General features: G+C 40.8%; 1 protein-coding gene across 1 annotated transcript; it reads right to left on the bottom strand.

Moving 5' to 3' along the window:
• Window positions 1–759: 759 nt before the first annotated feature.
• On the bottom strand, window positions 760–14900 carry SUPT7L (SPT7 like, STAGA complex subunit gamma). Its single transcript, XM_062571953.1, has 4 exons — window positions 14306–14900; window positions 6904–7228; window positions 4835–5072; window positions 760–1035 (listed from the first exon to the last, which is right to left on the bottom strand). Exons 1-4 carry the CDS (start codon window positions 14716–14718, stop codon window positions 773–775), a joined length of 1239 nt encoding a protein of 412 aa, XP_062427937.1. The 5' UTR covers window positions 14719–14900; the 3' UTR covers window positions 760–772.
• Between the last annotated feature and the right edge of the window lie 403 nt (window positions 14901–15303).

The raw sequence follows: 15303 nt of genomic DNA, 5'->3' as shown, positions 1-15303 counted from the left end.
AGGAATTAGTAGCATTCCCCAGGGATCAATACTTTAATTCTCAGGTCTTTACTAATGACTTGGACAATGGGATGGTGTATACTGTCTACAAGTTTACATGAAGTTCAGCAAAGGCAAATGTAATCTCCAAATTCCAGTATCTGTTTACAATTACCTAATGGCCAGTTTAGAGAAGATAGTCAGACTTTCCTTAGAGGTGGGCAGTGACAGAACAAGAGGCAATAGACACAAACTGGAACATGGGAAATTCTGATCAGATGTCAGAATTGGTTTTTTTTTTCGTTATTATGAGGGTGATCAAATATTGGAAAATATTGCCAAAGAGGTCTGCAGTCTCCAATCTTGGAGATATTCAAAACTCAACTGAACAAGGCCCTGAGCAACCTCTTCTAATCAGTCCTGCTTCAAGCAGGAGGTTGGACTACAGACCACAGGAGGTCCCTTCCAACCTATATTATTCATTGATTATATGACTTAGCAAATCTCTTCACAACTACTTTTCACTGGTAACTTCCTCATCCATCCAAGCCATGACACTAGCAAATGTATAGAGTGATCTTCAATCTCACGAGTCAGGATGGAGTACAGAAGCTGGCAAAGAGTGGAGGTCAGGGTCACTACACATCAAACTTCATAATAATATCATGTAAGGTCCCTCAGACAGCAGGGCCAGCCCTGTTTATATATCATAGCCATCACAGTACTCTCTTGGCTCATTTCAAGTCTGCATTACACAGCATCAGGACTAAATAAAAAGACCTCCTTTTCTTTTTCACATCTTCTTCATCTTTTTCTTGCAACGCTGGTTGAAGACAGGTGAGGATCCCATCAGACTGTCAGCAGAATGAGAACCATAGCTGCTCTCAGAGCCATTGGGGCTCTGTGGCATCCCAGCTTCACTCATGCCTGACATGGGCTCCTCGAAGACATCGCTGCCTAGGACGCCATGCCCAGGAACATTGCCTTCCTCATTTTCCTGTGGCTCCATTTTCACCTGAGCCAAGGTCCAAAGAGGGGAAGCATTCACCTCAGCTCCTGAAGGGGAAAAAAAAAAAGCACACAGTAGTCATACAGTAAAAGGATAAATTACAAATGGCAAGCGGGTGCAAGAGACAATAGCACTGGTAAAGAAAGAACAAAAGCAAAGCTGCAGGTGAAGTAACCTTTGAATCGGTGAACAGTCAGTCCGGTGGGGGGACACACCCCCACAAACCAGTGTGAAACAATAAATAAGAAGTCTGTTGGTGGGCTTTTTTATTTTCTTTTTAGTAGCTCAGCAATTGATTCTCTCAAAAAATATGGCACTATCCTTTCACAGCAGTCTACCATGTGGTTTTCTCCATGAGAAACAACCTAAAGAGCCCACATCATTCTCCGAGGAGGAGTGTCTCAACTGCAAAGAGGTGAAGAGTCCATGGAATCATGTGGATTTTTAAAAATGACTGATTATAACAATTACATTAAAACACATTCAAAAATATCAACTTTTCATCTAGATTAATTGCATGATCTTCTTTTGATTGCTATCATCCTCCCATCTGCTCTTCCCTGCTCTCTCATTGAACTCATTTTATGCATTTAACCCTATCAAAAACACTGTAAGATCATTTAGTCAAGATAAAACTACAATCTTTCATGTTTCTAGGGCATCTTGCATTGTAGGACTCTGAATGGACTTAAGGCTTTCTAATAGTACTGTAACATTAAAAAGTGATAATAACTTGAAATCTTGGACCACAAACACTTTTAGGAAGTCTGTGAAGGCTGAATTAATGATCTACCAAATCTTTGTTCACTGTATCATTTGTACACTCTCTTCTCCCCTGATTCTAGCCAGGACTAACAAACCTGATGCAGGCTATCCACTAAATTCCCAATTTGACTACAAACAACAAATACCAAACCTAAATACTCCTCAGAAATAAAAATGGTTCAAAATATAGACCACCAACTTAATTCCCCTGTCACTTGTTCAAACCTAACTCATATCAGCAGTAACTATAAGTTGTTATACAGATAGTTAGAAAGGCAAATGAAAGGAATCTTCCCATTTTAATTAACTCCACAATGCAAGATTTGCCAGTCCACACCAGTGTCACTGTTTGTGATACTATTTTTTTCTAGTTTTAGACTAGTGTGCAACATGAGCAGATTGAGGATTTTCTGTACAAGAATATAAAATTATGCTTCTTGAAAACAGAAAATGTTTTATCCTTAAAAGAAGTAATTATAGATTGCATTGTATCTGCTTATTTATAGTTTTTAAGAGAGATAAAAATGCTATTACAACTGACACTAATTGGGCATCTTGCTGAAAGAGGTATAAACAGCCCAGAAATTAATAAAGCTTGAAATCTCCTCTCACTTTTAAATCTGATCTCTCTAGTGTACCATTAATTTCACATGGAAAATAAAACACAATTCAGGAAACCAGCTTTACTGAATTTTCCGAACCTTGTCTCAGGGGGCTTGGCTACAGTTTGAAAGCACAACTAAGCCTCTTGTACTAAGCCAAACCTATTGCAGTTCCCTATTACAAGCAATTTTACAGAAAACAAGTCTTCCATCATGTGCTTGTACTGTAAACTTTCTCTTATGAAGGAGTCAGGAATCTTTTCCAGAACAACTTAGCCCAAACCAGAGCTTAGGAGATCTTTGTGCAGACAACACAGCCCACGTTAGTTGAGGAGTCAGACCACAAGCAAGAATGAAAGCGCTTACTGATGTCCAGCAACCTTAATGACAAGACCCCTTTAAGCTAATTATGAGTGAATGTATTCCTCTCAAGGACAAAGGAGACATCATTAACAAGTTATCAGTTCCACCAAGTTACAGCCCTAGTCTACACAATAAGCAAAAGGTGCTCACTAAATTTACTGTTTCTTTCTTTCATCAATTGCTCTTCATTGCTCAGGCTTATTTCTTTCAGCTCTATCACCTGTCATTGAGAGTGTCATTAATGACTAATACTACTTAAGCAGTGACATAGGACATTTCATCTTCAAAGCACTTTAACTTCAAAGTGCTTTACAAATGAGCTAATCTTCATGTTGTCCTGCTGGGTGGAGGAACAGGATCCCCAATTTTGCCTCCATTTCAATATCTGCAATGAAACTAAGCCCACAATCAGGTATAAATAGAAACACAAGCAAAATATGGAAAATTGTAATGTCAGTTTTTCCCTCAGACAGTGAAGCATTCCTGCCCTCCTCATGGACCTCACACTTGTATTTTTGAGACGGTGGCGTCCCAACTGCAGCAGCTTTTTCTCACTCCATATGATATTGCATTCTTTCCTGCCTGCCCAGTTCTAGACTTCTTACAGTGATGAGATTTCCAAAGGCCCTTGTAAAGCAAAGAGGGATTTTCAGGGAGGAACAGAGCACTTGTATTCTTAATTAGAAAACATCAATCTGATATCAGAGAGGCAAGAGGCATTTAATATACGCTAGCATGCTAACCTCTGGGTCTCAAGTGGTAGATGCTAATACCAAGTTTTTCAGATGAATCACTCACAATCCCAGATGGGCCAGAGGAGTCTGTTATTCCCTCTCCCACAAAAATGTGAGTGCTTCCTATTTCAGAGGTACTGCAGAAAACAATATGAGCTTCCAGAAAAAATGTCAGATGGATCTGTGTTTTTTAAAACTCAGCAGAACACACTATTTTTAAAACAACTGATAGACTCAGACGTCTACTCTCCCCTCAATTTACATGATACTTAGATTAGGGTTAATAGGAGAACAGAATCCATGGTTGTTAACTGGATTTTTAAATGAAACACTTATTACTGCAGTGACTGGTGGACTTCAGCAGGTTCTATACAAAAATTCAGAACAGACTGTCTTTGGGAACAGAATACCTTCTTCCATAAAACTTAGCATTACGATATAGTGTGGATAATAAAACTTGTATATAGATATAGAACATGCACAGCAATAGTACATTCTCCCACACTAGCTACTAGTATGCTCCAGTACATCCAACATAGAAGGATGACTTTGAGGAACAGAGTGCAATCTCCATAATCCAAATACTTCATTCATCATCTCACTTTTCATGGCTATAGCTACCTATAGCAGACTCTGGGGGAGAGACTCCAAAATAGGGGAGAGTTCCACATGTCCAATCCACATAAGTCACTGATAAGCCTTCATGAAATGATAGCTGCTGCTAGTAGGATGACTTCGAAAAATGGAGGACAAAAACAAGTATCAATACTATTTCCCTTACTCATTCTGTGTTTACACCATATAGAGTCTTGAATTTATTCCTTTCACAAGGAATATGGCCTTCAACTTTTCAGAAGTATGAATCTCTGGACAAGAATCCCAGGATACCTGAAAAAAAAGATCCAGTTCTCTTCCTTATTACAAATAAGGACAAAAGCCTAGTTTCTTTTATTTTAAACTGAAAAAAAAAAAAAAAAAAAAAGTTTTGTCTTTGTTACAACGGACTGGGCAAAAGGCCCCAGTACTTACATCTGCAAAAAATACTGCAGTTTTCAAAACAATAATAAAGACTGTAAAAAAGTCTACCTCACATCAATACCAAACCCAAGAACTTTAACCTTCCTCTAAAAATAAACACTGTTTTTCACAGTCCCCTTCTAGGTTAAATATTTAACAAACTCCAATAACTGATACCTTTGATTCTTTGTTTTGTATTTAGAATTTCAGCAAGGGTGTTTCCCTACCACCTCCTAATATTTTTAGTAAAAAGTAAAACATTCTTCTCCCACCTCTTCCTCACATCTAAATCTGCTACTAAAAACTGAAACAAGACAATATGGACAAGTGAGGGACTTATTCCAGCAGTGACAGGCAACACCTACCTGAAGCCTGTGGGGAAGCTTCTACTTCCAAGTTGGCAGAGAAGCGCTCACTTTGAGCGCCAAGGACTCCCACTGGCAAAGACTGGTCACCAGAAGCCAGATCTCCTTCTAGCTCCTCACTTATGGGGAAAGTGATATCACTAACAGGTTCCTCCTTAATCTTCACAGGCTTTGTGTCCTCTGCTGCTTTTTCAGGATTGACAATCTTCTCATACTCTTCTGAGAGCTGCTTGCTAACCTGTAAAAGATCATTGGGAGGAGAAAAAGAGGCTGAAGACTTCAGAGCGACTTCAGAGACTTTGATGGCAGCTACATTGCAGTGTGCTCTCTTCCTACTAACACCTCACCTGAGCAAAGTAAATAGGTATCAGCTACACAGTAAAGATTTTCCCCTCCTTAAAGAACACCACCTATCTTGTATCAAGGGACATTAAAAAGAGGGTTAATTCATTAACTTTAACATTATCTGCTTGATAAATATGAGCATCTCTATTTCATGGATGATGAAATCCAGAAATTTAACCAAAGTAAGAAACAAAAGCAAAGTGCCTCAGACAAGTGAAACAAATATAAGAATGCAATTTGTAAACAGCTCTTTACTTCTATAAACTTAGCAACTGTAAGCAATTAAAAAAGTAAAAATTTCAGATTTAGCCTTGCTTCTAACAGATGTTTGTTCATACCACTGAATCCCAACATTCAGTGAACCATAGTCAGGAAAAGCCTGAGGCTTTTAACAGCAGAAGAAAGAATGAAAAAGAATAGCAAAGACTATTTCCTCTTTCTAGACAAACTCCCAAATACAGAGGCTACCGTGGACCCCAGCCCTGCAGAACAGGATGACTTAGACTATGACCAGCTGCAGGATGAGATTGAATTGTATCAGCAGAGCAATGCAGAAAACCCAAATTCTAGCAGCAGAGAACATCTAGGTATCAGGACAGAACAGCTAACTACACTCAGCATTTCATAATATTTTAAATTAAAAAGAAAAGACTAATGTAAGAGTATCTTTTAACTAATGCAATCAGCCCTTTGAACAAAAATGTTTTTAGTGAGGACAGACCTTGATTATGCCATTTTTATGTATAAACCTCAGAATCCATCATGATTTACATACTGCATACATTTGCAGGTGTCTCTGATTTATACTATCTCTGTAAGCCACAACATGCCAAGCACAGTAAGAGAAAGAGGGAAGTTAACTGTTACCACAGGCACTCAGATACCATGAGGAAAAGAAAGGTATAACCCCTAGAAAGACTAGATGGCAGATTTTGTGTTTGGTCATGGACTAGCTACTTGATTCAAGTCTTGTTTTTTGAAGAGTAGGGATAGAGTTCTCACCTCACATTCCTGTATTTCTGAGAGTCCAAAAAGGGCAAAAAGTCTTTTATCATTTAAATAAAATGTACATGTTTAATTTCACAGATTACCTGGCCTAAAATAAACTATTTCTTTATTCCTACAACCAATGTTTAAATGGCATTTCTCATTCCAAGGAGATTTAACAGTTCTCTCTTTTACCCACAGAAAGGCAGTCCCCACTAGAGTGGAAAGCAGCAACTGTTTAACAGCTCAGAGCAGTAAAACACTACCCTATACTCTCTACTAGACCAAAGTTCTTGTACAGCTTAACACTCCTTCGCTCAAGTCAACCAAGCCACTGCACAGAAAGTAATTTTTGTTTGCCTGCTTATTAGTTTTCTGAAGTGTTAAGCAGCCAAACGCCACATCAAAGCAGAAATTCAGTTAATCAGTCAGTCCTGATTTTACTTCTACTTGGTATTCTTGTTTGGGGCATTCATGAGTTGGAGCTCTCTTCTTAAGCACAAGCTGGCCATCAGTACGGCACTCTTAGCCAAAACAGGGACATGAGTAAGGGGCTCTCCCTTCTAGTCAATTTTGGAAAAAAAAAAAAAAAAGTTTTCTCCTTTCCTTGATGTCTCTCTTTCACCAGTTTTCTAACTGTATTTTGCCACAGTAAGACACAAGACCTGGTAGAAAAATAAACAATTGTACTGGAATTACTTTTCTTAGCACTTATAGTTCCCTATTGTTCTCTTCACCTGAAGCATGTAGCTGTGATAATCCTTAATGCGGTGTTGCCAGAACTTCTGCAGTGAGAGCACACTGCCAATGCCCACTTCATGGAAGACCTGTTCCATGACATCAGGGAAAGGTGTGTGCCCAAGTCGAGCTTCTCGATCCACTGCGAAGCGCAGCAGTTTGGTGAACTTCAAACAGTACTCGTGAGCAATGTCTGTCAAGGTCTCCAGGACACTCTCGTTGGCACACTCAAAGCCTGTGTGAGCGAGGATGGTGGCCATGGACTGGTAGAGAAGCTGCCGGCAGGAGGACCAACTCAGTTCAGTCACAGGCTCCCCTTTTCCTCTAAAAAACAGAGAGGACAAAAATAGCTTCCTTCCGAAAACTGAAAGAAAGATACCAGTTCAAAAGATACGCTCATTATTAAGGTGAGCTACAAAGCAAAAGCAAATTGTCTGGGGTTCTCCACAGCTTCTCCATTACCCAGAAACAATATCTAGAAGACTTCTGTCTGCATTCCCTTCTTCCCCTCCCTCAAAATCAGCACTGCCACATTTCATTTTCCCTTCTAATGCTGCAAAAAGCCTTGGGTGATTCATGTATGTAGGATGCAAATCTTCTCAATCCTTAAGCAACTCCCTTCCATCCAAGAGCTTTTCTCCTGGAGATGTGAATTAAATGGGACCTTGACAAAAACAACAATAATAAAAGCATTTTAAATAGCATAAATGCAAAACATTTCCTCTCTCGGTTAATTACATTTCTCTTCCTTATTATCTCTGATGTCACAGGCCTAATAGTCAGGAACAGAAGCTTCTGGGATAGACAAGATATGAATTTATAATGCAAAAAATGCACATTAAAAAATCAACAAATGGAATGCACATCCTTATACATTCACCTTATAAAGCTACACTGTGGCCAAAAAGACCATTTCCCTACCCTCATTTCTAATAATCACTTGGGGTAATACGGAAAGAATCATCCCAGTGTGCAATGTAAGCAGTGAGCACAAACCCTTGCTAGGAGGCATGGAGAGGTCCTACCTTAGAGCAGCTTTCCTTAGCCTTGGGTTTGAGACCTCTTTTCTGTATCGTTAAGCAGTAAGAAGTGGCAATGCATGACAGAAGAGGCAGAGAACAACTAACATGAGCATTTCAAACATCATTCACTCACAGTCAGGCAACTGAATTTTACAGCAAGATTAATTAACAAATAAAAATTCCACACAGGAAAAAGAGAAGATAAGACAAGGCCTTTGAAAGGCAAACATACTTCAATCAGATTTCTAAACTCACGACTAAATGTATGTAATTTATTTAGCCATGTCAGTAACACTGTCTTCAGAAACTGATGTCAAAAATCAAGTTTCCTTTCTTGCTAAGTATGGTATTTATTTTTTTTATACTTCATTCAGCATCAATGGCTGAATTAAGCTAACAATTTCACCCTTCATTTGTTTCTGATCAATTTCTTCTAACACCTTATACAACCCTCCCTAAGAATTCACCACTTCCCATACTCATCATACACTATTTATGTGCCACCACGCAATCTTTCCAGTAACAAAACCTGATTAAACTGTACAGGATCAGCATCGATTATTTATATAAAAGGAGGCATTAGTCTCACTACAATTCCCATTACCCTGTTTCTACGACATGCATCAGGCATCGTTAGGTCTCACTGAAAAACTGGACCACAGAGCCTTAGACCCCTGATCCGCAGAGACGACCCATACAAAACCACTGAAAAATAGCAGTAAAAAAAAGATAACATTTCAGAGGAGTGAAATTGGAGTGTTAAACTTAGAGCATACCAGGACCAAAATCCTAGAGCGTTTCATTTTCAAGAACTCCAGGTCAGCACTACTCAAATAAAGGGAGGTGCAGGGGGAGGAAAGAAATCACACTATACTAAGAGCTGCAGATGATGGTACCACCAAGGGGGTATTAAGAACAGCATGTGGATCTCAGGTCATCAATTCATCCCAGTTATTAATTGCTAGAAAATGACTCGCATCCCAATTCCTACTCAGTCATGTGACTACTTTGGAAAGCAGACAGCAGGTGCTCTGACAAAAAGATGAAAAGATCATCTGTTCCCTTATAAACCAAAGCATCGTCCATGCTGTTTTTACATCTCTCTAACTCCCCCCTCCACCTCCCAGTGACAGATTTCAGAAGTTCACAAAGAGCCGTGGCTCATACCATATTGGAACAAAGAGGTTAAATCTCCAGGAAAAAAAAATATATATATATATATATATTTATTTATATAAAAGAAGGGCGTTTTTTTTCTTTAAGAGGGAGGAAAAAGGAAATCTTTTCTTTTTTAACACAAATAAAGGACATACCTCACTGTCTAGCAGTCACTGGTCGAAAGCATCTTATGTTACCAAAAACACCAAACTGATAATCATTATCACAGAGACAAATAAACAGTTGTTACTGACATCATACCATTATCAAAAAATGCTATGGCCAAACTTAAACAACGCACAGAACTCAGCAAAAACAAGCAGGATACTCACCTACTTCTAATCCAGAATACAGCAACCATTTAGCAATGTATATCACTGCTCAGTAGCGGTAGAGAACATAATACCTGTTTTAAACTCCTGTGGAAAGGAAACTAATTGCCAAGATTAAAATGCAGCCAAGTCACTATGCTGAAAAAGATATAATCAACTTGAAATCTAATCAATTAAAGACAGAAAGAAGAGAAACATCAGGTACTGCACTCAAATTCAAATTTCCACTTCTTTTGTGGTGAGATCAATCAATTTTGTTTCATTTTTAGTTCTTCTTCCCTTGATAGGTAATAGGAGATGATGATTAAAATCCTGATTAGATAGGGAAAATTGAAATATTGCTATAAATGTTAATAGAAATCAACAGAGGAAAAAATATTTTTTTCTTCCTCATCTTCTTTAACTTTCAGGTTTCACCTAATAAGAGTGAGAACAGACAGAAACAGACATAGACAACACATTTTAAGTTGAGATCAGCTGTCTAATGTTAAGCCCTCCCAGGAAGGACCAGGAAAATCCTTCTTTCTTCCTGACCATCATGGATAGAGAGCCTTGGTCTTAGATGTCACCCAAACACCCAGCACCTGCAAAAGCACCCTTATGAATACTGTCATTAGCCAGAAGGCCACTTTCTGCAACACTTACTGCTGTCCCAAAAGGCTCCCATTCAGCTGCCATCCAAAACTAAGCCTTTTCAACACACCATCAATGTCATGTAGTCTCAGGTAAATAAGAGAGCTTGCATCTCTAAGATTCAGCTACCAGAGATTAACCAGACTGACAACTGGGCCTGAGACTTGGAGATAATCATCTGTACAGGAGGTATAGTATTAAATTTATCACAAATACTCTGAAACACTGGCCAACTTGTCACTCATCAGTTTTGCATTTCCAAGAGATCCAGATTTTTATGGGTCACCAACACCAGATGATGTTCCAGAGGGAAATCCACCTGCCAAGCCACAAATTCATCAAACCCAAAGGCTAGTCTTCTCCCACTCCTGTTAATGAACTTGCAACATGTAGAAGTTCACATCGGAACACAGGGTGCCAGTTCACACCTATTAGGTGTAAATATGACAGTTTACACTTACCAGGCCTATTTTCAAGATTAGTAAGGTTTCAGAAATCACAAAAGACTCATTTTATTCTCAGCAGATAATGTTTGGAAAATAAATTGGGTCCCAGTGGGACCCAAATGTTCAGTGGGACACTGAACACCAGTCAGTTAACATGACACCAAGTCATCCACTGAAGGCACCACAGTCTATTCACCCAAGCCCCTCTTTTGTAAGGCCTTTTATTTTCTTCTTTCCTAAAGGAAAGGAAAACCCATGGTTCATTTCCTGAGCAACAGTCTTTGTGGGGAAGTGTTTGGGCCAAATCAGTACAAGGAAAAACATTTGAGATTCACTCAACTGAAGTAAAGTGCTATGCTGTTTCATAGGTGAGCATAAGTTAGCAGCAGATGGAGGGAGGGATTGTTTTTTCTATGAAAATGTCAATTTTACGAAACATTACATTTTTGAGTTGAATTTCTACCAAATGAGATGCAACAAGGTCACTTCACAGCCATTTTCCACAGTACAATAAGATAATGGAGAACATTGGAAAAACAAGATTAAACTAGTCACAGAGTATATAAAAGAACATAAGCACACTATATCAAAAAAGAAAAGTTTCTTCTGGAAAAAGGGCCTCTTTCATCTTGAGTAAGTCTCTTTTTAAACATCTCAGATATGTCTACAGAAGGCTGCACAGGTAAAAACAGAAACTGCTCAGCAGATAATGTTTGGAAAATAAATTGGGTCCCAGTGGGACCCAAATGTTCAGTGGGACACTGAACACCAGACAGCCTATGGGGCTAAGTGGAGATGCTTTGTCCAGCAAAATAAGTTTGTTCTGCATGCTTTAATTTTCAGTGCTCCAAATCTTTCCCAATATTAAGCCCATCCTGCCACCAACATTTGCTCATTTGTTTTCCTACTTAAGTACAAACATTTCCTAACCACAAGCCATGAGTTGTCTTTCCATTGAGAGTTCCCAATTTCATTCACAGATAACCTTTCAGTGCAAAGCATACCTCTAATGTGGTCAGGAAAATAAGTGAAGAGAGTGACAGAGAAATCCGTTGAAAAAACAACGACATATAGACATGTATTTGGGGAGGTACATAATGAATAGATAGGATTTCTTTGGAAGGCAGCTCCATGCTAGTTGGAGGAAGCTGAACAGCTACCATCCAGTAACAGTCTCCTGTTCAGTGATCGTAAGTCTACACTTCCTTAATCATTCTTCATCAGTTATGCTTTAAGTTTACTTTCTGTTTCTACACCAACTAAAACCAAATGATAATCCTTTATTGTGTACTTTAACATCAACAGTTAAAAATCACCAAGACCAGAGGGTAATTCGCCCAGAAACACTAAAAGAATTCAAGGATGGAACAGCTGAATAGCTGTGGTGTGATTCCTCTTGCTTTAAACTGCTTTGACCAGAAGATAGAGAATGTGAAAACATTTTCTTCTTATGATTTCAGAAGAGATGTGAGGACCCCAGGCTGGGAAGTCTAATATATTCTGTTGCATGAAGGAAATTCAGAGAAATGGTAAGAACAGAATTAAAAGACATACAGGCAAATGAGACCCATTTATAAGAACTATCTTGACTTTTCTTGAGTGTAAGTCCTGCTTCAAAAGCCTACTGAAGTAGTAGGCATCAGGAAGCATCAACAAGCAAGTATGCAGAGCTCTCCACTATGGAGTTGAGGGCTTTGCACAGGGATCTGCACCAGGACCAAAGTTTTTCCAAAGTAATTATAAACAGCTTGGAAAAATGCAGGAGGGGAAAGTGATTAAATCTCTTGATGGTATAGACTTGTTCAGGGTTGAAAAGACAGTAAAAACTGAAAAACAGCAGTTAATTAGGTTCTGTTTCCTCCTTATTTTAAAAGGGATGAGGAAGTAGAGGTTGCAGCTAAAGGGAAAAAAAATATGAGGAGAGTAACAGAATGAATCCAGGGGACAACAGTGAAATAGAAGACAAGGATGTGAGCTCAAAGGATCAAAATCAAAAACAAGGGAACAAAAGGAGACATGATGGAATACTATACGAAAGACACTTGTGGTCTGATTCACAATGGCTGCTCTTATATCCCTTTCTTTTTATGTGTAAATATACTGACACACAGTTTATAAGACTCAAGTTACTGCCAAAGGAAAAAAAATAAAGCACTAAAATATCCATTTAGTCTATTACCATAAATCTAGCAATAGCACATAAGAAGGCACCATTAAATTAAGCAGTACTATCTTTTATCAAGGGGAAGAATGGTCTTCCTTAAATCATTTTACACATTAAGAACAAGCACCAGTAAACTTTTAAAATTTATTTTTGTTTCTATAACTGCAGCTGCTATTCTAATTCATGTAAGTGTCTTAAAACTGTTAGGAAAAGAGATACAACAGCAACTTGAAAGTTTTCTTCTGGAAAAGCATAAATGTGTTTGGTTTAGCAAGCACACATTAAATTCGAGTCTATACTGCAGCCCATTATAAAGTCACCCTCTGTCAGCCACAAAACATTTAATTTTGAAATTGTCTATCAAGCTTTTGCAATCTAGTCCTTAAACTCCCCCGTGTGGTTGATTGTTAAATAACATTTCTTTACTCTGACCCCAGATACTGGCAAGGGACAACAAATAGCCATGGCAGTTCGCAAAACATGGCTCAGAGCCACAGAAAATTAAAGCTGAAGCCAACAGGGAAGGCAGAGCAGAATACCACATGTAGCAGACGACTGGCTCAGTTCTATACATCATAGTGCCAAAAGGGGCTGGAACCACAGGGCTCAGTCTTTGCTCTAACAGAACTGGATTCCCCTTCACTCCTTTAGACAAGTTACTTTATTTCTTCCAAAAGGGATGATGGTGTTGTTCCAAAAATATGGCTAAAGCAATGCTCTACTGTTCAGAGAGACTACGTTACCAGAAGCACCATCTTTCAATAAACTACATTTTATACCGCCTCAGCCCATTAAAGATCTCAGAGGCATTTAACTGATTTAATTACATTTTTGACGTACATTTTCCCCACAAAAATGTACATCAAGATTTATTCTTGAAAATAAATGCACACCATGAAATGCACCATGAAGCATCATGAAATTTGATAAGAAGTGCAATACTTCCCTGTGAATTTAGCACATGTCAGAGGAGCAGACAGAGAAATAATGGTAATACTATTTAAATAGATTGGCTGTGGAAGTAGGAGCAACACAAGCTTCCTTTTTTTCCTCCAACCCTTAGCTGGTGGAGCTGGTGTCTGAGATAGCAATTCCCTTCACCAGCAGTTGTTGCCACATCTGACCAGAATACCAAACAGTGACAAAGAGGGTGAAATGGGGTAGCTTTTACGTCACAGACACTTAGCCATTAAAAACTAACAAGTATTAGTTACCAAAGCACCTTCTTAGAAGCTACAAGTAATCAGGCAACACTTAAGACATCCACCTCAGAAACTTTCAGTTACAACAAACCTAATTTAGTTATGAATAAGTGATCTAACTGTAAGACTTCATATCCTAACCTTGTCCAAAATAAAATACCTCTGAAGATGGCAAAACTATTCACAAACATTAAGTTCAACACTAATAAGAGAAAAATTAGCACAACACATCCACGCTTTATAGACAGGAAATAAAGATGCACTTGTTTTAAGCAACTTGTGTATTTTGCAGGCAGGAGAAATCTACATTTTTTCTAAGTCTGTTTTAATCTCTATGTACAACTCTGTCCCTTCAGCTTAAGGGAATCCATGTAACTCCATATACTGCAAAAAACACTCAGCTTTCCTGCAGCCAAGAACAAACCCAAAGAAATACCAACACACCTGTAGAAATCACTCTCTGGGTCACTGTGCCTCAGCTGAAATGGCATTTTGGGGGTTTTGCTATCCAGAGGAAGCAGGTCATCGGGGAGAGGCGGAGAGGCCGGACAAGATGGCAGCGGTTCGCTGTCCTCGGTTTTGATGCCTTCCGCTTGCTGCTGGTTTTGGGCCTGAGCCACGGCGATGAGGCTGCGTAACCGCCTGTTGTGCTGGATGAGCTGAATGGTGTGAATGGTGAGGCTGCAGGGCTCCGAGGGGATGTCCAGCATGGTCGTTGTCCGGGGTTTGTTGGCAGACGGCTGATGCAACGGAGGATCTTGGACTTCCACGGTACGAAACTCACGCTGAAGCAAGTCGAAGGAGCTGCGACTGGCCTGGTTCGGGGAAGCGGGAATCTCGCCCCAGTAGCGCAGCATTTCGGGGCAGGGCGCGCCCGCCCTCAGAGGCCCAGCGGGAGGCTGCGGGCCACCGTTAGCGGGCGAGGGCGCTGTGGCGGGGGAGGCGGGGGAAGGTGCGGGGCAGCAGCAGAGCGCGCCGCCGGGCCGGCGCTGCCAACACCGCGAACGACCAACCCGCCGAGGGTCTGGGCATCGCCGCCCCGAGGGCCGCGGCTGCCGCCAGCCGAGGGACGCGGCGCTGCCAGCGGGCAGCGCCGCCTCTCCGGGCAAGAGGCGAGCGGAGCGGAGCGGCGCAGCGCCGGGCCGGGGCCTGGCACCGCGGCAGCGGCAGCAGCGGGGCCGGGCCGCCGCCGGGGCGGAAGTGGGCCCTGGTCCGGCGCTGGAAGCGGCCCCCCCGGAGCCGACGCTGCTCGGCGCGGCAGGGCAGGGCGGGACGCGCCCCCGGCCGCGGCTGCCCCTGCCGCCCCGCAGCACACGGGGCTCCGCCGGCCAGGCGTCCCCGCGCCCCAGCGCACGGCACGGCACGGCACGGCACGGCACGGCACGGCACGGCACGGCACGGCACGGCACGGCACGGCACGGCACGACCGCGGTGCTCGGCCC

The sequence above is a fragment of the Rhea pennata genome, chromosome 3 (assembly GCF_028389875.1).
Source record: "Rhea pennata isolate bPtePen1 chromosome 3, bPtePen1.pri, whole genome shotgun sequence".
Lineage (NCBI taxonomy): Eukaryota > Metazoa > Chordata > Aves > Rheiformes > Rheidae > Rhea > Rhea pennata.
The sequence above is the reverse complement of the archived record's forward strand: the minus strand, read 5'-3'. Positions and strand labels throughout refer to the sequence as shown.

Bases quoted from the DNA above. Each gene is read 5' to 3' on its own strand.
- SUPT7L (XM_062571953.1), bottom strand. From the start codon at position 14,718: ATGCTGCGCTACTGGGGCGAGATTCCCGCTTCCCCGAACCAGGCCAGT. The intron at 7,229-14,305 runs GTGTGTTGGTAT...TCTGTTTTTTAG, and splicing joins CCAGAGAGTGATTTCTACAG to AGGAAAAGGGGAGCCTGTGA. The intron at 5,073-6,903 runs GTGAAGAGAACA...GATCTTTTACAG, and splicing joins ATCACAGCTACATGCTTCAG to GTTAGCAAGCAGCTCTCAGA.